We start from the raw sequence: 27,467 nt of genomic DNA, 5'->3' as shown, positions 1-27,467 counted from the left end.
AATGATACTCATTTTCTGAGTTGGCTTGTTCACTCCAACTTACCTTTACAGATCTGAATTCCCAAAGAAAGACCCTACCATTAAAATTCTCTCAAGATCCTAAGAGCAAACCTTTTGTGGGGAAATGTACTTCTTAAATAAGCACCCTAGCTCTTGAGCCCTCATCAATGCATTTGTATTTATACAACCAAGTCCTCACAATAATGAGATTAAAATATAAACATAACCATTTATTTTACAGTAAGGCAAAGAACTAATGATATTATAGGTACTCACATTAAAGGATATGTGTCAAAAATTATATTATAATCTACACATAAATCTGGGTCATGCTATTCCACCAGAAGCTTTCTAAGTGGGAGAGTGGACACATACTTATAGAAACTTACCAAAGAGACAGGAAAGAGTTTAGAGCTAAACAACAAAATGAACTCCAGTTACTCATGGTTCTTTATAAATTGCCTATATTCTCTGCCTTTTTTCTCTTGGGTCCCACTGATCATTTGAAGGTTTCTGGGAATGTTGTCTTTAAGCCAACCTGGTTCCTTTTCTTACTCCTACTGATATGCTAAGGATGTTCTAGTAATTAATCCTCCTCACTAACTCTTACCTATGTGTGAATCAATCTTCATTCAAAAAAGTCTAAGTAAACCTAGGTTTATTTACAGGTAATGGGAAGCTAACTGGAGAATCTCTTGGCCTTTCAGCAGATTTCACTATCTCTATTTGTGATGTGACTTCCACGAGCATTAATCTGAGGTGGGCCAAGATTTCAGGTGCTGTGTCTTACAAGGTCACAGTAACTCCTGTCAACATGGTAGGCCCTTCGATATTTGCCCTTTTCAATGATGCTACATTCCTAGGCACAATTGCCTCCCTTAGACCTAACACCATCCATAGCATTAAAGTGGATGCCCTCGATAAAAATGGGATGCTGCTGGCTGAAGCACTGACAATGCAATTAACAGGTTAGTTCGGGTTACTTACACCCGTCAAGTGTTCTGTTACTACTATGGAAATGGGAATTTGTTTTCCTGATTGGGGACTTCATAGTCTGTCCTAGTTGAAATCAAATCAATTGATCTTATCACTAGAATCATAATTTTTTGTTTGTCATTTTAAATTGGGTGGATTATTTTCCCTGAAAACTGAATATAGAACAAATTAAAGTTAAATGATTATCTAAAAACATTAAACATTAGTGAAGAATAGGATCATAAGATATATAAGAAACATTTGCCTTGAGCCTGGAATCAAGTAGATCCGAGTTCAAATATTTCCTCAGATACTGCTTATGTGACTCCAGCAAGTCACTGAATTGTTACCTGCCTCAATTTCCTCATCTGTAAAATGGAGATAATAATAGCATCTACTTCCTAGAGTAGTAGTGAGGATCAAATAGATAATATTTGTAAAGTGTCTATATAATTAATAATTCTTGGGGGTTTTTTAAATCTAGATTTGGAACTTGCTTTTTTGGGGGGGAAAGTATGTTAAAAGCTGGTTTTACATGTAATTGAGGAAAAATATTATTTTTTAAAAAATCTTGTCAGTGGACTAAACAAGGCGAGAGGATAATCAGTCACAAAATGCTTATTAAGCAGCAGCTGTGTGCCAGGAACTGTGCTAAGCATTGGAGATACAAAGAAAAACAAAAACAGAGACTCTGTCCTCAAAGACTTCACATAGTCCTTCTTACACTTTCCCACTTGTGACCCCTTTTCTTCTGAGAAATTTTTACATGACCTCTGGTATATGGGTATATAAAATATCAAGAGACCAAACATTTACTGATAATAAATCACAAAGAAATTTGTTTTAAAACAATTCTTTGGTATATATATATAATTTTACCATCCATTAAAAATGAAAGCAAATTTTCATAAACTGAGATGGTTGTGCTTGTTTATTTTTACATAGTAGAATACCTAATATCTATTACCTGGAAGATTTATTTTGGATCATAGAATAGGGATAGAATAGTAATAGGGAGCCTGTTGATGAAGGGGCACAACATGGTCAAACCTACTCTGAAAGAATAGTGAATCTTCCAAATCTATAACTTTTAGGATGTTACTTGATTTATCTTCATCCATGAAATGGTAATAATTATTCAGAAGCATCCATTTTCTCTTTTTGTTAGAGCTATTCAGAGCTAGTCCTTTAAGCAAGTTGTGAAGTAAACTTAGTTTTTTTTGGTAGTTATCTATGCCATAGCTTAAATAGTCCTGGACACATCTAATGGCTTTGATTCAAGTCTCAGGGCCACCATTTAATCATAACTTTACCAAAAACTTGTGCTCTCTGAGTTCAGTTTCTTGCTCTGCAAAATGGAAATAATAGTTCTCATCTCACCAACCTCAAAGGGATGTCATTCTCGTCAAATAAAATGCTGTGTGGGAAAGTGCTTTATGAATAATAAAACACTATAGAAATGCTAATATTACGACTTTTGTCTCTTAATATTATTAATGTCATCATGTTTTCCTCCTTATCTTCAGCTCTTGGAATCCAGATACCCTTAAAGCTCAAGTCAAATGCCACCTCCAAGAAGCTTTTCTTGATTCCTCCAATTATTCAGCCTCCTTAACTCTCATTATGTTATATTTTTAATTTGTTGTCTACCCTAAGTTTACATATCTACAATCATATGCATCTCCCACCAGCTACCATTCCTTTAAGGTAACTGTAAATCCAGTGCCTAGCATTATATTCAGGATTGATGCTAATGATTGTTGATTGATTATCCTTTCAGTTGTACCTGACAGTTAGGGATCCCAGTTGTGAGATTCCTGAGAAGCCATATAGTCTGAAGTCCAAAAGTCTCCACTGCAACCTTTTTTTGCCCTTTATATCCTATTAAAAATGACTTACCCCATGTACTGTTCCTACATGATTCTGCTAGGTAACTAGGTAACTAGCTAATCTGAAATTCATTCAATAAGGACTTAATGAATTATAGCGGCTTAATGTGTCAGCCCTCCAAAATAACATCCACAGTAGCTTTTATTGCTTTAACCTAAAATAATAAGTATTGTGGGCTTATATGAGAGATATTTATAGGGAAGAGAGGAAGGTCTCAAATAATACCATCTAGCCAGCTGCTCATTCTGCTTCTGGGTAAGACCTGCGGTTAGTTGCCCCTCAAAGTCAAACACTCTGCTCCTTAGTGGTTCAAAAATTTTATATAGAGCTTATAGCCATTCCAAATATGCCATGATTGGGCTGGTTCATTGGAGAGCAAGTTTTCCTTTTTTTAAGGGAAAAAATATTTTCTCTAATTACATGTAAAGACAATTTGTAACAGTCATTTGAAAAGAATTTTTTTGAGTTCCAAATTCTCTCCCTTACCCAATTCCCTGAGATGGTAAGCGATTTTATATAGATTTTACATGTGTAGTCATGCAAAACATAATTCCATTTTAGTCATGTTGTAAAAGAAGATACAGATCAAAAGAAAAAAAAACACTAAAAAATAAAGTGAAAAATTATATGCCTCTATCTGCATTCAGATTCCATCAGTTCTTTCTCTGGAGGTGGATAGCATTTTTCATCTTGGGTCCTTTGGAACTGGGAGAACAAGTTCTCTTAAGAGCAATGAAGGAAACAGGAAATACTAAGATTAGGCCAAAGGCCTCATCTTTGATTTTTCTGCAAGTTTTTTTTTTTTTTAACGCTCTTCCTGGATACCCTGTTCTCCAATCCAATCCAACAAGCATTTATTAAGAAAATATTATATTCAGGGTACTGTGTTAGAAAAAATGGACCTCTCCTGTCAAGGAGTTTACCTTCTCTTGGAGGATATAGTGTGTAAACAAGTAAAGACAAGATAATTCAAAGAGGGAAACTATATGAGCAACTAGGAAGACCAAGAAAGACTTCCCTCAGAGGTTTGTAACTAGGTTGCATGAACTTTAAAAAATATATTTTGATAAATATTTCAGTTTAATGTTTCCTTTATAATCCTATATGTTTTACTTGAACTCAAGTTTCTGCCTCCAATTCTGAACTTTTCCCTACTATAAGGGATAAATTAACCGAAGTCCAGAATGGTTCGTGGACTTGTCCAAAATCACACAGCTATGAAGTAGCTAAGCCAGTATGGGCCCCTATGCCTCCCAAGTCTCCGACAAAGAGTATATTCCCTACTACATTATGGGGCCTTCAGGGCAATGCTTCCTTCTCTGATGACAGAATCACTGTCACAATTTTTTAAGAGATGGCAAGAGAGAAGCATACCTGAATAATGTTGAAAGAATGATTGGCTATCATACAGTGGGTATATTGTTCATCTTTGTAGAACTATTATTCTTGAGTAGCTGCCAAATCCCTAGGCCATTGTTCAGAAATAAATGGTTGTTTGTGACCAGAAACAGAAGAATTTGGAGTTTTAAAAAATTCTCTTTTTTTGCATGGGTGAGTGACTCATATAAGTAGATGAAAAGGCACTATAGTAAAGTGTGGGATAAGGAAGAAACTTTTATTTTGAAAGACTCACTGATTTCCCTTCCTATAAAATGACAGTGTTGAACTATATAATTTTAACTCTAAAAATCCATGATTTTAAATTGGAGGCAGAATGTTCCAATGGGTTTACCACAAAGCCAATCAGGTCAGTTCCCAAGGTAGCTGGCTCCAGGCAGACTTCCCACAGGCAGAAGGCCACTGTTGATCTCATCTTTCTCTCAGTCTCCTCCTTACTTTTCGAGTCATTTAAATCCTTTTCAAAGGGAAAATTTCTCACACTCCCTCCTTCTTCCCTCCCCACTACTCCAAATGATTGTCAACAACTCTCAGCTCTAATTCTTCCTTTACTTTGTATTTTCCAAATGTCTCTTTGTGTAAATCATTTTGCCTCTTTTTTTCCTCTGTGTCTTCATCTAAGAAATGGATGGATAGATAAAACATTTATTAAGGGCTTGTTCAATGCAAGGCACTGTATTTGCACTGGGGATATTAGAATAAGCAAGGAAGACACCCCTTGTCCCCAAGGAGCTTACATTTTAATAGAAGACAATGTACAAAGGGGAAAAGGAAAGGGGTAAGTCCTTATTTTCAATGTGTTGAGCTGGCTTAGAAGTGACTTAGAGGCCTGGATCTTGGCATATTAAAGCTTATCTATGAGACCAAAGGGATCCAGGTTCAAAGTCTAGGGTTCTGATAAGAAGGAGATAGGATGATGGCCAAGAGCAGAAAAAAAATGGGAACAGGGAAAGGAGAAGGGAACAAGGATGTATTGGGTTCAGGACAAAATAGTTAATAACTATAGTAATCCAGTATTTCACAAACCCCAAAGACCCCAGCTTTTGGGATAAGAACTCACTATTTGACAAAAACTGCTGGGAAAATTGGAAACTAGTACGGCAGAAACTAGGCATTGACTCACACCTAACACTGTATACCAAGATAAGATAGAAATGGGTTCATGATTTAGACATCAAGAGTGATATTATAAGTAAATTAGAAGAACATAGAATAGTTCATTTCTCAGATCTGTGGAAAAGGAAGGAATTTGTGACGAAAGAAGAACTGGAATTCATTATTGAACACAAAATAGATAATTTTGATTATATTAAGTTAAAAAGGTTTTGTACAAACAAAACTAATGCAGACAAGATTGGAATGGAAGCAATAAGTTGGGAAAACATTTTTACATTTAAGGGTTCTGATAAAGTCCTCATTTCTAAAATATATAGAGAACTGACTCAAATTTATAAGAATTCAAGCCATTCTTCAATTGATAAATGGTCAAAGGATATGAATAGACAATTTTCAGATGAATAAATTAAAACCATTTCTAGTCATATGAAAAAGTGTTCTAAATTACTATTAATCAGAAAAATGCAAATTAAGACAACTCTGAGGTACCACTGCACACCTCTCAGTTTGGCTAAGATGACAGAAAAAAATAATGATGAATGTTGGAGGGGATATGGGAAAATGGGGATACTAATATATTGTTGGTGGAATTGTGAACTGATCCAACTATTCTGGAGAGCAGTTGGGAACTATGCTCAAAGAGTTATTAAACTGTGCATATCCTTTGACCAGCATATCTACTGGGCTTATATCCCAAAGAGATCTTAAAGGAGGGAAAGGGACCTGCATATGTAAAAATGTTTGTGGCAGCCCTCTTTGTAGTGGCAAGAAATTGGAAACTGAGTGGATGCCCATCAGTTAGAGAATGGCTGAATAAATTGTGGTACATGAATATTATGGGATATTATTGTTCTATAAGAAACCATCAGCAGGATGATTTCAGAGAAGCCTAGAGAGACTTACATGAACTGATGCTAAGTGAAATGAGCAGAACCAGGAGACCATTGTATTTGGTAAGAGCAAGTTTATACCATGATCAATTCTAAAGGACATCACTCTTTCCAACAATGAAATGACTGATGCCAGTTCCACTGATCTTGTGATGAGGAGAACCATCTATATCCAGAAAGAGAATTATGGGAACTGAGTGTGGATCACATTTTCACTTTTTTGTTGTTGTTTGCTTGAATTTTATTTTCTTCCTCATTTTTTCCTTTTTGATCTGATTTTTCTTGTGCAACAAGATAATTGTATAAATATGTATGCCTACATTGGATTTACACATTTTTATCATGTTTTAAAAAAAAAGAAATTATTGCAATCAATCTTTTTAAAAAGGTATTGGGTTTCTACTGTGTGCCAAACAATACTAATATCTCATTTGCTCTTTGCAACAATCTTGGGGAGTGGGTATTATTATTATCTCCATTTTATAGTTGAGAAAACTGAGGCAGACAAAGGTTAACAGTCATTCCCAGGGTCATATAACTAGATTAAATTTGAACTCAGATCCTTTTGACTCCAGGCCCAGTGCTTCATCTACTACATAACCCAGTTGGTGAGGACAACTTGTTAAAAATATAATGAGAATACATGTATTTGAAAGACAAAAGGATGTGTGAGGTGGTTATTGTTATTGTCTATGTCCCTTACTAATATATTTGACTATTGATTTTGTTTTGTTTTTAGCTCCAGAAATACCCATTATTGATCAGGCTTATTCCAAACTTAGCAACAGCATTACTGTGGAATGGGCACCTGTACCTGGGGCTACTAGTTATCTCCTCACAGCCCAAGATGGAGAGACCTTCATTGAAACAATAGTCACCAATTCACCAGGCACAGTGTCAGGCCTGAAGGCAGCTACCATGTACAAAATCACCATCAGATCAGTCAATGCTGGAGGGAGAAGCCAGGCATCGGCTCCCAAGAAGGCAAAGACAGGTAATTATCAATACCTGGGTGAAAAATAAGGGAAAGAATGTGAGCTTGCTTGGAAATTGGTTTTGCCAATATGCATTAAAATTTGACATGGAATGAATTTTTGAGATCTGGTGCTCAGAATTATGAAAAACAGTACTATTTGTGAAGTTGGATCTATTTGGGAGAAAAAATGTAATTTAAATGTCATATGTGATTACTTAAAATTAGGTCATTATGGGATAGAAGGGCTTTCTTGAGAAGGATTAGTCTGCTTAAATTAGGGAAATATTTTTAATTGGTACCAGGAAGACCTCAGGTCCAGTCCTACTTCTGATACAAAGCATTATGACCCTAGGACAAGTCACTTAAGCTTTCTTTGACTCCTATAACCTCCTGACACTTATTTACTAAATCAGAAATTACAATCTTCTTCATCTGGCAAAATCACTTCCCACACCAGAAGGTCTTTTTTGTCTAATGAAATCAGTGACTTTTCCTACTTGTTCATATTCCCAAAAACCACTGATAAATACAGCCTAGTTGAGTGGGATTTTATAACAGTTTGACATATATTGAATCATCTACCGAGATTTGCTCTTATTTGGTTTTTGTGGAAACATTAATTATCAAATATAAATGTATACAAAGGCATCTTGATATGGAATGAGTGTTTTTGAGAAGTTGTGTCTAACTCAAATATATTTTCCCACTGACTTATGTTTGAATTCCATCGGTATTGTTCAGTCATTTTTCAATCATGTCCAACGCTGTGATCCCATTTGGGATTTTCTTAGCCAAGATATTGGAGCACTTTTTCATTTTCTTCTCCAGCTCATTTTACAGGTGAGAAAATTGAGGTAAACATGTGCAAGCAACTTACCCAGGGTCACATGTAGCTGAGGACAGATTGGAAGATGAGTTTTCCTGACTCCTAGACTGGTGATCTTTCCATTGTGCCATCCTACAAATTCCAAAGATCCTTCAGTTTTCATTTCTGATTCATCTACAACTGTCAGTGGTTTCTAATACTTATAATTTCTCTCCTACCAAGATTTCAGTGGAGTAGTTAGTAATCTGTAAACAAACGCCTAGATATAGTGGGAGAGTTAACTGTTTGAAAAAAAAAAAAAACCTCCTATGAATCTTTTTTGTAAAGCAAAGAATTCTTTGGCAATGTAAATGATCATCCCACATTTACTTGCTTTTTTTGTTTTAAGTTTGTATTATGCTACCTTTGATTTTTCTGAAGCAATTTGCATATGTAAGTGTCAAAGAAAGTGAATTATTTTCTACCTTTTCAGTCTTGGCTGCCCCTGTCTTAGATGTGAGTTCTCCTAGTTCTGACTCAATCCTGGTGCAATGGGAAGCTGTATCCATGGCAGTCGGATTCTCTGTGTCCATCATGCGTTCTAATGGCTTGGGTAGGATGTGGAAAGAGAATACCACCAACACCTCTTTGACCTTCACCAGTTTAGATGCCGGAACGCTCTATACCATAAAGGCATATGCCTGGAATGCTAATGGGATTCCTGGAGACGATTCTACTTACAATCAGAGAACAAGTAAGCCCTTTTAAAAACCATCATTTAGCTCAGCATAATGTTATAATAACTTTTAAGAACTAGTAAAAGAGAGTATGGTTGCTCACATGTAACACAGAACACTGGTCCCCATCACCTGAAGGCCAAGTAGATTATATTTCACCCTATCCCTAGAGTTCCCAATACCCTTAAGGGAATTGGGATAGGGAGGTCTAGGTTCTCTGAACATGGCTTCTATCTTTAGTAATAAGTGTTCTACCAAATAAAGAGCTTCCTTAGCCACTAACAGTCAAATTAGCAGAAATATTTACTTCAAAGAATCTAATTACAAATACAAAAAAGTTATTCCCTCAATATGTGAGAGACATAATCTTCCTCCTCTTTTCCCTTGTACCACCTCAGTTTCTAGGGAGGGGAAGATTAAGTTTATAGCTTAGATCAGTTTCTATACAACACAGTCTCAGTCATTTTTCAACATCTAAAATAGGAGAATGATTTCTCAGAGGAATAAAAGAGAGAACATGGGAAGGAAAGTCCTTCCCTTCTCACCCCTACACTTCATAGTGCCCATGCTGTGACCAAACAGGGATCTTTACCCTTGGGACTCAGTAGATAGGAATTTTACAATCACGGAAAGCTACTTCAACCCATATTATAAGGACTGCAGGAGCCTCCATTTTATGCACACTCCATTTTCAAAAAGCCCTTGAAGGTACGGTACCTCTGTTTTAGGAGAATTAGACCTGTTCATAGTTTAATAGTTCTCATATGAGATCTATTGATATTTATGATCACATAATCAATATTCTTGGAGCTTTCTTATAGGTGTTAAAATAATTATTGAATGTGATAAGAAAGGTTGTTCTGAATAGATGTGGCCTATCACCAATCCCATTTATAACTTTTTCAAATATATCACCCATCCAATACCACATAGCAAAGCATGATGTTGTTCTAGGAAGCCATCAGTAATTGTGAACTTAAAATTCAGTGCATACACACACACACGGATATGTGAATATATACATATATGTAGCATACACATATGTATTTTGTGTATATTATGTATGTGTATATGCATATGTACATTATATAAATATAGAAACACAAAGATAATTAGATATAGATGTTTTAATACAGAATAAGAGATTTGGAAGGGACAGTAGGGTGAAAATCTAATAAAATGTTGTTTTTAAAGTAGTTTATTCTTTATTTACCATTTTATTTTTTTCATATTCTCAGGGGAAAATGTATGAGTTATATAATTTTTACTATAGAACAATTGAGGCTATTGAAAACTCTAAAAAGTTTAAAGAAATCATACATATCATTTATAGTTTATATGAGAGTGACTTTTGTCAATTGCAAAGTGATTGTACTATGTTTTGCTTTACAAGTATCCAAACAAAGAGAAGGCATGTGTGTTTTTTGGGGGGAAATTGCCTTCAGGAAAATTAAAAAATGAAATACTTTTGATTGAAAGTTGGTTACTGTGTCAAAATACTGGGTCCTTGTGTTGTTCTAGGAATGAGACTAGGATCTTCATCAATATCATCTCTGGAGAAATACTGAAATACTCATATAATCTTTGGGTATGAGAGCAATAAATGTAGGATCCTGCAGACATTTTAGAATGTACTCATTATTTACAGATGAGGGAATTTGACTTCCAAAGAGGTGAACATTTTTTTCCTAAGAGTAGACTTCTTGTTAATAGCAGAACCAGGGTTAGGGCTCAGGAAATCTGAGTCCCAGTTTTTGGCAGCTGACAGAGATCTTTAATACTTTTTTTCTTCAATTCAGCTCTCTGTGAAGTCATAAGTAATCTTTAGATTTATTTAAAGATTACTGTTTCCTTTTACTTTCTTCTTTTTTTTTTTTAACTTTACTATTACTTAAATCTATTATTCAACAATAGCTTACATTTGTACCATGCTTTCAGTCTGTAAAATAACTTGCATGACTATCATTTAATTTGATGCTCTCAACAACCCTGGCAAGTAATTATAGCAAGTACTATACTATCCATTTTACAAATGAGGAATTAGAAGTTATGTGTCTTACCCCAATTCCCATACCAAGGTAGAATATTGCTGGAATTCATTTCCAGGAATACCTAGATTCTGAGATTTGTGGAGAGAGTTGATCTTCAAAGTTGATTCCTGTATGTATGTATGTATATATATATATATTTGTGTGTGTGTATATATGTATATATATATAAATGTTGATGTTCAGTCATTTCCCACACTTTGTGACCCCATTTGGGGTTTTCTTGGCAAAGATACCAGAGTGATTTGCCAATTCCTGCTCCAATTTATTTTACAGATGAGGAAACTGAGGTAAAAATAAGGTTAAATGATTTGTTCAGGTCCCATAGCCAGGACGGGTCTGAGGCCAGATTTAAACTCATAAAGATGAGTGTTCCTGACATCAGACCCATTCTCTATTCACTGCTCCATATGGTTGCCCACTTTTTAAGATTAAGTCTCTCCATCTTATCCAGGGAAGAAACTCAGGAATAATAACAGGGCCAATTCCATAACTGATTAGCACAGGACCTTTGACCTGTATCTGACCAGGGACAGTTTAGGCCTCTTTAGGTAAGCTGGTTTTATTATTATATTTATGTAAAATAACTGTGGTCTTCTATTATTACTCAAAACCCTAAGCCCAAGAGATGCACTCTCCTCCATCCTCCTAGTAGTGCCTGTACCGTCACATCTGAACTTCTACCAAATCTTACCTTGATTCTTTGATGGAATGTGAAACATGTTAAATTGTTTCTCAAAAACCCCAAATCTCCCCCAAAAAACTCTAGGTCCTCATGCTCCAGCAGACATCCAAGTGTCTTTTGATAGTGGGACTCGGAAGGCAACAGTTTCATGGATGCCAACAGAAGGAGCTTTCAGTTATACTGTGACGGCCTCCAGTGAGACTTCAAAACTGAATTGTAGTACTGTGTCTAATTCCTGCACTATCTCTGCTCTCCAGTGTGGAACGGAGTATGCCCTTTCCATTTTAGCAAGTAATGATGCTGGGTCTAGTCACTCAACAGCAACAGTGAACTTAAAGACTGGTAGGTAAAATATGTCATATTTATCATGAGATTAATTGGTCAAGGTGCCAATAATGTTTCTCCAAAAACCTTGGGCCAAGGTTCTTTTGAGTGTACTGAAAGAAGCAATTTATGAAATAGGGGGCTGTCCTTACAAAATGAAGCCCATTCTTTTTTTTTTTAATAGCTTTTTATTTACAAGTTATATGCATGGGTAATTTTACAACATTGATGACTGCCAAACCTTTTGTTCCAATTTTTCTCCTTCTTCCCCCCATTTCCTCCCCCCAATGGCAGGCTGACCAATACATATTAATTATGTTAAAGTATAAATTAAATACAATATAAGTATACATGTCCTAATAGTTATTTTGCTGTACTAAAAGAATCAAACATTGAAATAGTATACTATTAGCCCGTGAAGGAAATAAAAAATGCAGGTGGATAAAAATAGAGAGATTGGGAATTCTACATAATAGTTCATAGTCATCTCCCAGAGTTCTTTCACTGGGTGTAGCTGGTACAATTCATTACTGCTCTATAGGAATTGATTTGGTTCATCTCATTGTTGAAGAGGGCCACATCCATCAGAAATGGTATTAAATTCATGTCCTGAGACACTACAAACAATGTTCTTTTTTCTTACCACAGAATCCAGGCTACATATATCTGGTATTTATGAGAATGAATTCCTAATTAAAAAGTGGACTCTGCATCAAAATATTTCTCCCTGCCCCCTCCTCCCAAGGCAATTGGGGTTAAGTGACTTTCCCAGGGTCACACAGCTAGAACATGTTAAATGTCTGAGATCAGATTTGAACTCAGGTCCTCCTGACTTCAGGGGTGGTGCTCTATCTACTGCACCATCTAGCTGCTCCCTACATCAAAAAATTTCAAAGTTGTAGGGGACCTTCAAGGTCTGAAAAAGAAATACCTTCTATAACTTACTCAATAAGTGATCTGATTTTTGCTTGAAGATTTCTAATGAAGGGAAAACCTGCTTCCTTCCAAGGCAACTTGTACTTTAGAATAGCCCCAACTATTAGGAAATATGTGCATATTGGAATATTTCTATATTTTTATTTTTAAAATTGTTTTATTACTTGTACAAATAAAAAGGAATTCTCAAAGCCTACTCTGATGTTTCATAATGGGATGTAAGTGATTCTGAGTTCTTGAAGGCTATACCAGTTGCACGAATAGAAAGTAAATATAAATAAAGGGCATATCCTTCTTTTAAAAAGCTAGAATTAAAATAGTCTGGGGACTTTAAAAAGCCAAAACTTCAGGTTCTTTGAAAATTCATTCATTCCAGATTTTTATTTCCTGATGTTGTCAGATAATGAGGCATTACTAAAACCTAGACATAACAAACAGTTACTTCTATTTCCAATTGGTTTGCTATGATTATTCACTAGAATTTTTCATGACATTAAAAACAATATGTCACTTTTCCTGATTACTACTGAGTGACAGTTATATCATATTAGATCTCTTATCTGTCCATTGTGGATAGTATTATATATTTCTTTCTAAGCTTCATTCCAGAAACTATAGAAAATATAACATACCAGTTGCTACCTGTTGTGCTATCTGAAAATCAGAAAGACTTTTTGTACAGATATATTTTCTTTAAAAATTATGACAACAATGAAATAGTTACCCATTTCACTTCGTTCTTCTTTACACTGAGTGTAGATTTGTCCCACCTTTGGTATGGGCAAAATCCAATATAACAGATTAAATCAAATAAGACTAAAAAACTAAGCTAGAGAATGTCCAGAGGAGAACAACTAATCTCAAGAAAAATCTTAAGCTCTTATAACATGAGCATTAATTGAAAGAACTAGAGATGTTGGAGAAGACTTGGAGGAAGAAAGAAAGTTGTGACAGCTGTGTTCAAGTATCCAAAGGATTGTCATTTGGAAGACGGTATAGATTTGCTCTGATTTGTTCCAGAGGTCAGAACAAGGAACAATGAGTAGAAGTTGCCAAAAAACAAAACAAAAAAAAAATGAGGCTTGAACTAAGAATACAATTACAGCCAGCTAAAAATGTAATGATTTGCATCCAGTAGGATTCCTCCTCATGAGAGGTCTTCAAGTAGAGGCTAGACTACTTCTCATGTATGTTGTAGAAAGAATTCCTGTTCAGATATCAGTTGAATTACATGTCCATGAAGGTTCTTTTTAACTCTGAGATTTATTTTGATTCAATAGAGTGGACCTAAAAGTCTTTACGTTATTAAAACTAAAAATAGCACTAAGACTTTTGGGACACCTGATATTATAAGGAAAGTACTTTGGTGCTATTGTCCAGCCAATTCAGAATCTTTACAACCCTATTTGGGGTTTTCTTGGCAGAGGTACTGGAGTTATATGTCATTTTCTTCTCCCACAAATTTTACAGATGAGGAAATTAAGGTAAATGGAGTTACACAGCTAGTAAGTATCTGAGGCTAAATTTGAAGTTAGGTCTTCCTGATTCTAGTCTCCAATTGAAACCATTTAAAGTAGATAAGGTGAAGTCTTAGTCAGCCTGAATTCTCCTATCTTTAAGCCTTTATTTCCCTGCCTTGAAAAGACTCCACTTCTTCATTTTTCTGTTGAAATCCAATCCTTCTTTTAAGAGCTGATTCCGGCACCTCCTGATTCTTGGAGCCTTCTTTAACTTTCGTATTTTCCTATCTTTCCTCAAACTATTTGTTTAAATCTCTTTTGTGCATACTTATCACTCTCCATTGCACTTATTCTGCTTTGTCCCAAAATAGTTATTTGAGCTTGCATATTCTTTCTCCTCCCACAGCCCCTACATATATACTATTACCACTGGATTATAAACTCTTTAATTGCAGGTTATTAATAGTATCTATCCTCATATCCCCAACATCTTGAACACTTAAATATTTAATAAATGTTTGTTGAATTAATGCTCTTGTTGCTATGAAAATTGCTCTTTAATCAAATGAATTTTAGGCCCTACCAAATGTCCCGCTTATTTCAAGTAATATTTGAAATACCTCCCTTCCATCAAAGAAAAAACATCTGAATACTTCATTGTATTTTATTATAATAAGTGATGAAATTCATCTGTTGGCTCCTCAAGAATCTTTTCTAATATTGATTTATTGCCCACTTTTTACAATGCAATTTATTAAACCTGGCCTGTAACAGAACTTAAACAGTTGCTATCTTGAATTGTTCTGAAGTCTTATGTCATGATAAAAAAAAGCAGATAAAATCTCTTTGCCTTTAAATGCTTTCCTAGTTGCTTGTGCACCCAGAAGCATCTCAATCCAAGAGGACAATCCTGGTCACCTGTCTGTATCATGGACTGATGTTGAACTTGGAGATTACTATGTGGCCTTTGTGAAAAGTGATGATGGTTTGGAAGTGCATTGTAACACATCATTCACCCAATGCAGTTTTCCATCTAATTGTGGTTTCACATACTTCATTAGTGTCTTTGCCTACAATGAAGCAGGGCAGAGCCCTCTGGGTGATGTGTTCAACTACACAACAGGTAAGTAGCATGGGATACTTACCTAGGGGTGTAAGGATTCACCAGACACCACAAATCATTCATTCCCGTGCAGAATTCACTTAGTGTTACTCAGAGGAGTTTAATAAAGAGTGGAAAATTTGACAGTGTTACTGCTAGCCCCCTTGCCTGATCCAATAATAAGAATTGGGTGCTGAAAATCTCCAATTCACCTCAGTAATAATATGTGCCACTTGACATCAGAAGGTCCACAGGAAAATGCCTAACTTTTTATGGTTCTCAGAAATCTACTGCTATTCTCTAGCTTTTTTGGGGTGACTTGTGTTAGTCCAGATTGTGTGATCTGTGTTGATTTATCAAATTAGTTTTTTGGCTCAGCTCTTAACCCCTGAATTTCTATATTCTTCTCTTTGGCTTGTGTTTCAACAATATCACTTTAGCACAGAAAAGTGGAATTGATCATATAAACATGGTTTCTTTATATATTGTTCTTATTTATAACCATAGAAACAAAAGGAATACAATTAAATATATCAAAATATCTCCCATACATGCAGTAGATCTGTAACTCTAGCCAAACCAATACCATATGTATGTATCCAAACCTCGAGTTCCAGGAAAATGATTAAATTGCTTATATTCAAACTTCTCCATCAGTCATTTCCCTCAGGACCAAACTGGAATTCCCAGTGCTTTTCCATTCACCAGTTTCTAAAAAATCAATGTCTAGTCAGCTAAGAGAACTCAGGATCTTTGGGCATTAATGGCTCCTTCAGATGCTTTTTTCCCCACTTATTCTGGTAGCGGCTAGAATCTCTGATGCTTCCTTCCAGCAGCTTCTTAGCATGGCAGACTTAATGGTTAGGATGTATAGCACCTCTCGTAGCTATCTTTATTAAAGCATCATCTTCCACCACGTGCTCTAGAAAATCGAATTACTGGACCTCTCCAAACATACTTTGGTCTTTCCTTCTCTGTCTTGATATTTAATTATTTTTGCATCTTTCCCATCCAACAACATCTTCCATGATTAAATCCTGGCTAGCCTGCAAGGCTATATTTAAATACCATTAATTCCTTGAAACCTTTCCTGGTCCCTCCTACCAGAAATGCTCACATCGTACATCATATGTCTCCTTTTATATTGATTACTTTCTATATTATATAGAATTTTTGTCTAAAAGTTTCATCTTTCCCTTAAAAAGCTTCTTAAAGGCTAGGATAATTCATCTTTGTAACCTATACAGTGTTTAAAACAATATTTTACACACAAGTTGCTTAACTGATACTTGTTGAATTGAAGTAACATAATGAAAGAATCAGGGCTGTAGTTATTCATGGAAGAAATCAACATGTGTTGAAACAATCAGGAAAAATCTTATGAAGAAAATAAGTTCTGAGTTGGACCTTGATGGGTCAGTAAATTTGGGAAAGATTAAAGGGAAAGGGTTTTATTAGGGAAATTCTGGACCTTTCATGGACAGGCCATAGAATCATATCTTTACCAGAAATCTTCAGTGAGGTTCTTTAGGGTTTTCCCAAAATCTATTTACATAATAATAGCTTCTTTTAAAATTTTGTCTCTCTTGACATTTGGAATGGATGATGGGCCTAAAAAAAAGAAAAGGAGATTAATATTCCCTCTGCCACAGAAAATCAGGTTTATAAAAGCTGACCAATGCCACTTGAATTTTTTTGGATATTTATGATATATTATTGAGTTAAGTATATCACAGGTATTATTTCTATTTTATGGAGGGTAAAATAAAAACCACATAGTTTGACAGTGAGTTATTATGCAGGATATTTCTAACTGTGTAGGACTGGACAGAATTTGTGCTATTGCTGGCATAGCTTTGAGATACCAGAGTCACTTCTATATCACAACAAAGGCAGTGAGTTAATTAATAAAAATAATGATGATATTAATGACTACTGACTTTTTTTTGAAATTTAAGGTTTACAAAATTATTGACATACATAATTTTACTTGGTGTTCCCAATAGCAGAGACAGATTCTTAGTAGCATAGACCTACTCTAGCATGTCTCACACTGACCATTATTATTCATGACTGAACTGTCACCATTCATGTTACTAACAGTCACTCTCTGTGCTTATACCCTTTAGCTCCTTGCTGTCCTAGTGACATTAACCCCGTGTTTGTGTCCAGTGATACAGTTGAGCTTGTCTGGTCTCCTGTCCGTGGTGCTGAAATGTATGAAACAAAAGCTGTTGATAGGAGTCATATGATTGAGTGCAATGACACTGCTACTGCTTGCACTCTTTCTGCCTTGCAGTGTGACACTGTGTACAATGTCACTGTATATTCTTTCAGTGAAATCAGGGGGAGCAATACATCTTGTGCTCCTCAATGTGTGACAACAGGTACAGTATAGCTTTTATTCCAAATCCTGTAATGGTTTCAAAGCAGACAGATCTTCATTGACCCATATAAATCCATCCTTTAGCAAAGGAACCAGCAATTTAAAAAAAATAATGTCTACATACAAAGTAATGCCTACTAATGCCGATAATGGTGGTGATTATGATTATTTTGATACTTCATGCATCTGTGATTTTGTCTCTTTGGGTATAAGCTTTATAGAGTCAACTCAAATCTCTTTTAAGACAATAGACAGCCTTTGAGAGTTTATATGGGTTCCTAGTCGGGTGACCCTGGGCAAGTCACTTAACCCCAATTGCCTCAGCAAAAAAAAAAAAGAAAAGAAAAGAAAGAAAAAGAAAAAGAGAGTTTATGTGGGGAAAATATTCATCAATCTATGGTCATCTTATTGATGAGTATCTCTGAACTTTGATGGGATAGTAGTCTGAAGACAAACATAGTCTGACAATGAGCAGGGTCTTTCTAACTTTGTAGGACTGGACAGAATTTGTGCTATTGCTGGCATAGCTTTGAGATCCCAGAGTCACTTCTATACCACAACAAAGACATTGAGTGAACTAATAAAAATAATGATGATATTGATGACAATTGACTTATTTTCTAGAAATTTAAGGTTTACAAAATTATTTGCATACATAATTTTACTTGGTGCTCCCAACGGCTCTATGAGATAGAACTAGGACTTAGTAAGGAGATGAGAAAAGGGAAAGAAATTCAATTATTTAATGAACTTCTATTAAGGATCTACTGCAAGGCCCTATGCTAAGTGCTAAAAGACAAATAAGGGAAGAGAAGAAGAAAGGGGGAATAAGAGGAAAAAAAAAGGAGAAAAGTAAATAAAAGAAAGACAAAGAAAACTGTGACTATGGTAGAGAGTGAAAAGTGTTCTCAATAATTGACATAATTGCTATTCAGAGCTTCCTATGTCATTCATAAATTGCCTAACTCAGTTTTAATACCATGAAAGCTAAAACTTTAAGCTTTTAAATGACCTAAAGATTGGGGGCTTTAGGGGAGAAAAGAGGGTCCAAGATATTTTTAAATGTTCAAGCTAGTATGCGTCTTAAGTTTAACATTTTAATAGTTGTATGTAATCTCATTGCCTAAGTATTACCCATCTTATAATAGTACTGTCTAGATTCACATATATTGTCACTTGTATTAGATGAAATTTGTAGTACTTTCCCCAGAAAAATTCCTAGTCTGTTTTGTCATATGCTGGTTAAGAAAATAACCCAAACTCTCTCAGCTCCTTGTAGTCCAGAAATAAAAAATGTGTCCAAGGATACTTTTCCTATCATTAATGTGCACTGGAATGCCAATAATCATGAAGCTACTTATATAGTAACTGCGAAAGGGGAGTCTGGACTCTACCACTGCACAAGCTCCAGAGACTTCTGTACAATAGTTGACCTGCCTTGTGGATCTATTTTCTCCTTAAGTGCTGTGGCACAAACAGAAGCAGGACAGAGTTTGCCAAGCTACAGTGTGCCTTTAGAAACAGGTATGTTAGCAAAAATCATTTAAATAAATGTTGAATTTGGTAGAAACGATAATGATTTGTCTTAAGATTTGTGTTGCTGTTAACATTTTCTATTCTCAATACCATGCAAAAGAATGAACTGTGGGAAATGGAGCATAAGTAAATGGAGCATAAGACTCAGAAAACACTTCATGATCCCTAAATTTTTTTTTAGTAAATTCAATTAGCAAACAAATTGCATACCACAAACTCGGGTATTAGAGAAATCCACCTATTTTATTTTATTTTTTGATGGGATTTAAAAAATTTTTAATAAGAGCTTTTTATTTTCAAAATACATGCAAAGATAGTTTTCAATATTCACTCTTGTAAGACCTCATGTTCCAAATATTTCTCCCTTCCTTTCCTCTACCTCTTTTCCCTAGACAACAAATAATCCAATAAGGGTTAAACATGTATAATTCTTCTAAATATATTTCCACATTTATCATTCTGCACAAGAAAAATCAGATCAAAAAGGAAAAAAGTGAGAAAAAAAGCAAGCAAACAACAAAAAAAGGTGAAAATGATGTGATCTACACAGTCCCCACAGTCTTTTCTCTAGATGCAGATGGCTCTCTCCATCATAAGTCTATTGGAATTGGCCTGAATCTACTCATTGTTGAGCAGAGCCACATACACCAGAGTTAATCATCATATAATCTTGTTGTTTCTGTATAGTGTTCTCTTGGTTCTACTCACTTTATTCAGCATCAGTTCATCTAAATCTCTCCAGACTTTTCTCAAATCATCCTGCTGATTGTTTCTTATAGAACAATAATATTCCATTCTATAACTTGTTCAGTCATGTTGAGCATCTAAGTTTCTAGTTCCTTGCCACTACAAAAAGGGCTGCTACAAATACTTTTGCACGTGTGGTTCCTTTTCTCTTTTTTATGATTTTTTTGGGATACAGACCCAGTGGAAACATTGTTAGATCAGAGGGTATGCATAATATGATTGTCATTTAGGCATAATTCCAAATTGCTCTCCAGTATGGTTGGATCAATTCACAACTCTAATAACAATGAATTAGTTAAAAATAAATAACATTTATCTTTATCTTTTCCTGTCATCTTAAACAATCTGAAAGGTATATACTGGTACTTCAAAGGTGTTTTAATTTGCATTTCTCTAATCAATTGTGAAAATCCATCCATTTTAGTCAATAATTATTATCTTTTCCTTTCCCACACATTTTACAAGACACTATCAAATAGTAAAGTGGGACGATTCTGGTTTCCATTTGTCTGCCCTACTCTCATTCATCTTATTTTTAGAAATGTCAAATAGTCATAAAACATCTTAAAAAGCAACAGAATGAGGATTAGGAGAAAACATCAAAACTTCTATAAATCCCTGAATAACTGAGAGCTATCTATAAATGTTTATAATGTCTATAAATATCTTAACTGGCTAAGAGAGTTTCAAATCATCATAATAAACTGCATAATTTGTTGACTTTTTAGTGAGAAAGATTAATATATATGTGTGTGTGTGTGCTTGTATGTTTGTAAATTGTTAGGTGTTACATGTATGTATATAGTTGTAAAGTGTTACATGAAATAAAAGTCTAATTAATCAAAGAAGTCAGGAAAGTTGGTAAAGGTCCTTTTGTCAGAAAAAGTTGCTTTTCTTAACTATAACTACTATGGATAAATAAGTACATCTGAAGAAATGAAAAAGAAAAATTCATTACCCAATTTTAAAATTCAGGATACATAATTCAATTCAAATACATTAATGTGTAAAATATTGTACTAGGTACTGGAGGTACACAGGTTAAAACAAAACTGTCCATATCCTCAGGGAGTTTACATATTTTTGGGAAAAGATTTGTTAATAGTTAAACAAATACAATATACAGGAAAAGTAAATTAAAATAATTTCAGGATGAATTTAGAGAGGGAAAATACTAGCACTGCTGAAATTAGGCTAAGCTTAAGGTAACAAGAGAGAACTGAACTGACCTTTGAAAGGTTCTAGGAATTCTAAAAGGCAGAAATGGACGTAGAACATTCTGGGAATGGAAGACAGATTACCCAAATTCATGAAAGCAGGAAATAGGATGTCATGTATAAGGAACAGCAAGTATGCCAGATTAGATGGAACATCAAGGATGTAAGTAAAGTGAAATCAATGTGGGGAAAATAGTTGGGGCCAGTGTAGGAAAAAGGAGCCTAGAAATGGAATTGGGCAAGGGAAAATCCATTTTTGGGGAATAATAGGTTGATTGTTGTACAGATGATGAATTGGAAAGGGGAGAAACTGAAAATCAAAAGACTAATTAGGAGATTATTTCAGTAATCCAAGAGAGGAATGATAATGGGTTAAGCCAAATTAGCATACATACATACATGTATTATCTTTTCCTTTCCCACACATTTTACAAGATACTATCAAATAGTAAAGTGGGATGATTCTAGTTTCCATTTGCTTGCCCTACTTTCATTCATCTTATTTTTAGAAATGGTGTGTGTGTGTGTGTGTGTGTGTGTGTGTGAATATGGTAGGCAACTACAGAAAGGGATAGATGCAAAAGATGTTGGGAAGATAAAATCTAAAAGATTTGGCAATTGGATTTTTATTGATTGGGAAGGGTATGATTAAGGCATCAGAATTATTGAGGAAGATTCTGAAATTTCAAATGTAGGAGACTGGAAAGATAGAGGTGTCCTCAATAGAAATATGGTAGTTAAGGAAAAGAAAAGTTCAAGGAGAGAAATAATGAATTCTGTTTGGGACATTTTTAGTTTAAGACACATAACAAGCATGAACTTAATTCCTAATAGATTTAAAGATAATAACTTAATGAACATGAAATCAAGTTATTTTTCTCTTTGTGTTTCATTTTGAAGTGCCATGTTGCCCAGCAGACCTGACAATAATTCAAATCACCCAGTCTGTAACCAATGTAAGCTGGACTATTGGGACAGGGGCACAAACCTATGTGATAATTTTAGAGTCTCACAAAGGACAGTCAAAGTGTCATACTCTGCAAAATCACTGTATCCTGGGATGTATCAGCTGTGGCACCAATTATACAGTGGCTCTGAAAGCTATTAGTGCTACAGGATTGACTGCTTTTTGCACCTACCAAGATTATTCTTCCAGTAAGTATTTGCTATAAGTTGGCAGCAAATATCATTTAAATCAGTGGGGAATTTACCTGTTCATTTGTTGAATGAGCATTTACTATATGGCTACCATGTGCCAGGCACTGGAGATCAAAAAACAAAAATGTAATAATCCCTGGCTACAAGGAATTTTTGGTCTATTAGAGGGAAAGAACATGAATAAATATAAGTATATATACTATATGTGTATATGTGTATGTATATGTGTGTATATATATTATATATAAGTAACATATATATGTACATACATACATATATAGAAGGGGAGGGAACAAACCCTTTTGCTTTAACTATCTATGTATATCTAATGCAGATATAAATACATGCTACATCTCTATTGTGTACACTTATATTGTGAATTAATTTTATCTAAAATGTCTACCTTTTTTTGTTTGCAATTATTTTTAATCCTAGGGACTAAAGCTTCAAAGGTATTCTGATGGAAATTAACAAATTGCCCTGGAAATTCCAAGATATTTTTACCCTAAAGGAAAAAAATATTTTAATAACACTCAGATCCATGCAGTACATAAAAAAAAAAAAAAAAGAAGCCTTAGAAGTCACCCAGTCCAATCCCTTAATTTTTCAGATGAGGAAACAGGTTCAGGAAGATTAAAGTCTTTTTATTGCCTCCTGATGAAACCTCTAGCTTTTTTTAAAGCTCATCTTGGGTGCCTTCTCCTACATGTGGCTTTCCTTATTCTTCCCAGCTGTTAGCACTATTCCTCTAGAAATAATTCTATATTACTTTGTATTTACTTACTCACATACAAACTTTATGCCTCTATCCCATCAGTAAACTATCAGCTCTTTGATAGTAGAGACTGTTTTGTTTTTATCTTTCTCTTTCTAAAACCTAACACAGTGCACAGGAGAGTCATTTAACAGTTACTGGATTGAATTGAATTAAGTGGAAGTTACAGTGGATAGAGCTTTACAATTATTTATCTAGCTTCACTTATTGATTGTGTGATCCTGCTACTTGACTTCTGTTTGTCAGTTTCCTCAACTGTAAAATGGGGATAATAATAGCACCTTTCGCTCAGTGTGGTATCAAGTGAGATAATTGTAAAGCCCTTAGTACAGTGTCTGGGACATAGTAGGTGCTAAATACAAATGCTTATTCCCTTCTCTTTTCCTTCCATCTTGATAGTAAATGGCTGAATTGATTAAGATTGAGACACAAATACCCTCACTCCAAACCCAGGGATTTTTTAATCACATCATGTTGCCACAGATACAGCATATAAACTGTACTTATGGAATTTAACTACTCTACTCTAGTGGCTACTTTTCAGAAGTGATATTTTATCTTATTAGATGTTCAAAATCATGTAGATGTTAAATGAGTAGAGAACTTTTGTTTTCTTTAAAAAAAAAAGTGGGAATTTTGATACAGACTTTACCTTTCAGGTGCCTGTTGCCCTTTGGGGGTGAAATTATATCGATTGGGCAATAATGGTATTCAGATCTGCTGGAGAGCCTCCTTAGGGTCTGCAAACTACAGGGCAGAACTTTATGGATCTAAAGGCGTTTTCACTTGTACCCCGACTTCTGCACTTAGTTACTGTGATATCACTGAGATACCTTGTGGGGATGTATATACAGTCATGGTGTCTCCAGTTGATGAAACGGGATCCAAACTTACCTTCTGTCCCCAAAAAATATATTCAGGTAAATTGAGACTACATCCCATGTCATAAACCAGAATTCCTTGACAATAAATTTATTTGCTATTTGGAAAATTATGGATAGACTAGAATAATAATAACTCATATTTATAAAGCACTTTAAGACTTGCAAAGGCATTTATGTGCATTTAGCTTGTAAACCTCACAATTACCTAATGAGTAAGTAATAGGGGTTAGGTTCTGGTTAATTATAAGACTGAAGGTGTAATTGCATCCATATAAGAGACTTCCAAATAAGGAAACTTATTTGGAACTTATTTCCAAATAAGGAAACTCCCTCCTCCCAATACAGGTCAGAAACTTGTATTTCATTTATTTATTTATTTATTTTTAATTTGTAGAATAACTTTTTATTGTTCAAAATGCATGCAAAAATAGTTTCACATTGAACCTTGCAAAACTTTGTGTTCCATATTTTTTCCTTTCCTCCTCGCATCCCCTTTCCCCTAAATAGCAAGCAATCCAATATAGGTTAAACATGTACAGTTCTTCTAAACATATTTCCACACTTATCATGCTGCACAAGCAATTTGCATTTTAGAGAACTGACCAGGGTATTGAGAGGTTGTTACTAGCTCAGTGTCTCATATAGCCAGTGTAACTTAGAGATGAAACTTTAACCTAGTTATTAGCTCTGTATCCCATTTTTTAGCCATTATACCATACCACCTGTCTTGGTTTAGAGAAATTAAGTGCTTTGCTCATAACGTCACTCTAACAAAAATTAGAGGTAGAATCTAAATATAAGTTTTTGGGATTCCAGGCCCACTATGAAGCAATGTTTTTCAATTTCCTGTACAATTTTTTCAATCAACAAAAATCCATTCTCTCTCCTTCCCCTCAGCCTCAAACACCACGACTATTACCACCTGTTTTGAGAAGAAAAGAAAAAAGGAAAAACAAAAACTCTGTTATAACATAAATAGCCAAATAAACAAATTCCCGCAAATTTAAAGACACAATTTGAACTACTGGGTCTGGTCCTCTTATCTACTTCATTCCTGTGATTCATGCATTGTTTTTATTTCCCTGTTCTGTTGATTAAATTAGGTTCTTTACAGTAAAATTATTCAGTGATTTATGTCATCAATTTAAATGTGTTTGTATCCATTTAAACTTTTATGAATTTTTATTTATTACAGTAACCTGCTCTGGCAGTTCAGTAGGAATGGGTAAGTCCCTATCACTAATTATTTTTAAAATGTGTGTGCCTATTTTGATATAACCACATGATATAGTGGCTGGAGCCCGGACTTGAAGGCAGATTCAAATCATGCCTTTGATGTCAATTATGTGACTAAGATAACTTAATCTAAGGCTTAGTGAACTCTTTAAGACTACAAGTTATAGGTAAGTTGTATTTTAAGTTGGTGGAGCTCCCATAATGCATAAAAATCACAGACCCTCTATAAAGATATAGATGTGTATGTAGGTACATATATAGGCATATGTGTGCATACCTATATATAAAATATCATATATGAATTGTATATAAATATACATACCTATGTTTATATACACATATATAAACAGAAAGAAAGCCAGTCCCTGCCCTCAAGGAGCTTACATTCTGATGAAGGAAGACAATACATAAAAGGAAACTGACAAGAAAGGAGTGGAAGAGATGACAGTAGCTGATGAAAAGGCATTATAGAGAAAGTCCAGAGAATCAGGAATGAAAACTGTGATTAGTCTCGTCATTCTCCTTCAAATGGATATTCTGAAAGGAACCAGGCAATCAAAGGGAGAGACCACTGGGGCTGAGGGTACTTCCAATATGAGAAGTCCAGGAGTAAAGTAGGTTTCCATAAACCAAGAGGCTTGGTAAAGAAAATCTAGAGAGTCAAGAATGCAGCCTAGGGAAAATGTTGGCTATGACACCACAACACAAATTCACTTTTTCCTAATCCATCTTCTCCAAAATCAGCTAAATGAGGAATTCTTTGGAAGAAAATGGATTGGAAAGAAGGGAGAAAGGGAAGTCCTATTAGCCCTGATAAAGTATATTCTGCTGACTCAGTCCTTCCTGGAAGACTGAATTGTTTCTCTAGCCTCTATTTCTGTTCAGTTGCTATGGAGTTTTATGAAAACTGTATTTTAAACCAAAAATGCTGATTCAAAGAAGATTGAAAAAGAAACATCCCTACACAGCTATTGTTTTTAGCTAAAAATTGCTACTCCCTTACTTTCTATGTCTTTTATTCAGTGATTTTCAGAGGAAAGAGAAATGCAAAATAATGCACCAAATTCTGGATGGAAACAGGGATTCAGTAAAGCAGGTAAGTAATTTGGATTGGAATTGTGGAGTTTGTGTACAAATGGACTATTTTTAAAAAATTCTATTTTTTCTTTGCAGAATGCCTTTGTGCTATTTGATTTTAGAATTGTAAACGATTTATAAGAAACCTGAAAGTTAAAGAAAAAGGGCAGTGGAGGGAACCAACATTCGGTTCCTTCCTCTTTATACAAGAATCTTCAACTCTACCTTTCTTTTAGTAATCTAACGTCCTTGAACAATTCCATATAATCAAGATGATTCCCTATAGAAAGAAGCTTTGAAGAGAAACCAAGAGAGACAGTCAATTGGGAGGCTAGATAAACTATCAACCTATAGAACAAGGACTTCTAAGCTTCAGCATTGGACTTCTCCCAATCTTCCAGTGTATATTAGGCAGCTCATTCCCCCTTTTAAACATCATTTTGTGGGGATGTGGGGATGTGTATACATACAGAGAGAGAGAGAGAGAGAGAGAGAGAGAGACAGAGAGAGAGAGACAGAGAGAGAGAGAGAAAGAAAGGCAGACACATAGAGAAAGTTATGTTTGATGTTTGGGATAAGGAACCCCATATAAATGGTAGTATAGTAAACATGAATATGTTAGTACTATAAACTTGAGATGCAAAATTTGAGTTTGAACACTATGATTTGGACCATGCCAAAGAATTATAAAGTGTTCCTTAACTTTCTACAGGATTGTGAAATCCCGAACTCCCACCAGCTTCTTCAGCTTCACTTCCTTCTAAGATTTCCTGAACACCAAATGCCAATGCACATCTGCTTGCAAGTCAAAGCCCTGCAGTGAAGTCAATGAATGCAAACTTTTCCATCAAAATTGAAGTTCCACATTATAGACAATTTACTGTCCCCAATTTACTCTTCCACACTGTGACTTTTTGGGTGAGACATAAAGATGGAATGCATTCTCTAAGCATCTGTTCTTTACTGTCACAGTTATAACAGTTTTACAATCTGTGGACTATGAGAAGTTCAGTATATACATCTACTGTATCCACAAACAATTTACTTATATAAATACATATGTATTAGTCAATCAACCCAAAAGCACTAACTATTATGTGACAGACACT

The 27,467-nt window shown here is 34.9% G+C and overlaps 1 protein-coding gene across 1 annotated transcript; it reads left to right on the top strand.

Moving 5' to 3' along the window:
• Window positions 1–814: 814 nt before the first annotated feature.
• Window positions 815–27,364, top strand: FNDC7 (fibronectin type III domain containing 7). Its single transcript, XM_051996544.1, has 12 exons — window positions 815–968; window positions 7,009–7,263; window positions 8,544–8,804; window positions 11,605–11,862; window positions 15,109–15,363; window positions 17,472–17,729; window positions 18,998–19,252; window positions 22,129–22,383; window positions 23,821–24,081; window positions 25,241–25,270; window positions 26,305–26,377; window positions 27,071–27,364. The coding sequence occupies exons 1-11, from the start codon at window positions 815–817 to the stop codon at window positions 26,334–26,336; spliced, it is 2,274 nt and encodes a 757-aa protein (XP_051852504.1). The 3' UTR covers window positions 26,337–26,377; window positions 27,071–27,364.
• The last annotated feature ends 103 nt before the right edge of the window (window positions 27,365–27,467 follow it).

This window comes from Antechinus flavipes, chromosome 4, assembly GCF_016432865.1.
Source record: "Antechinus flavipes isolate AdamAnt ecotype Samford, QLD, Australia chromosome 4, AdamAnt_v2, whole genome shotgun sequence".
In the NCBI taxonomy this organism is placed as follows: Eukaryota; Metazoa; Chordata; class Mammalia; order Dasyuromorphia; family Dasyuridae; genus Antechinus; species Antechinus flavipes.
The sequence above is the reverse complement of the archived record's forward strand: the minus strand, read 5'-3'. Positions and strand labels throughout refer to the sequence as shown.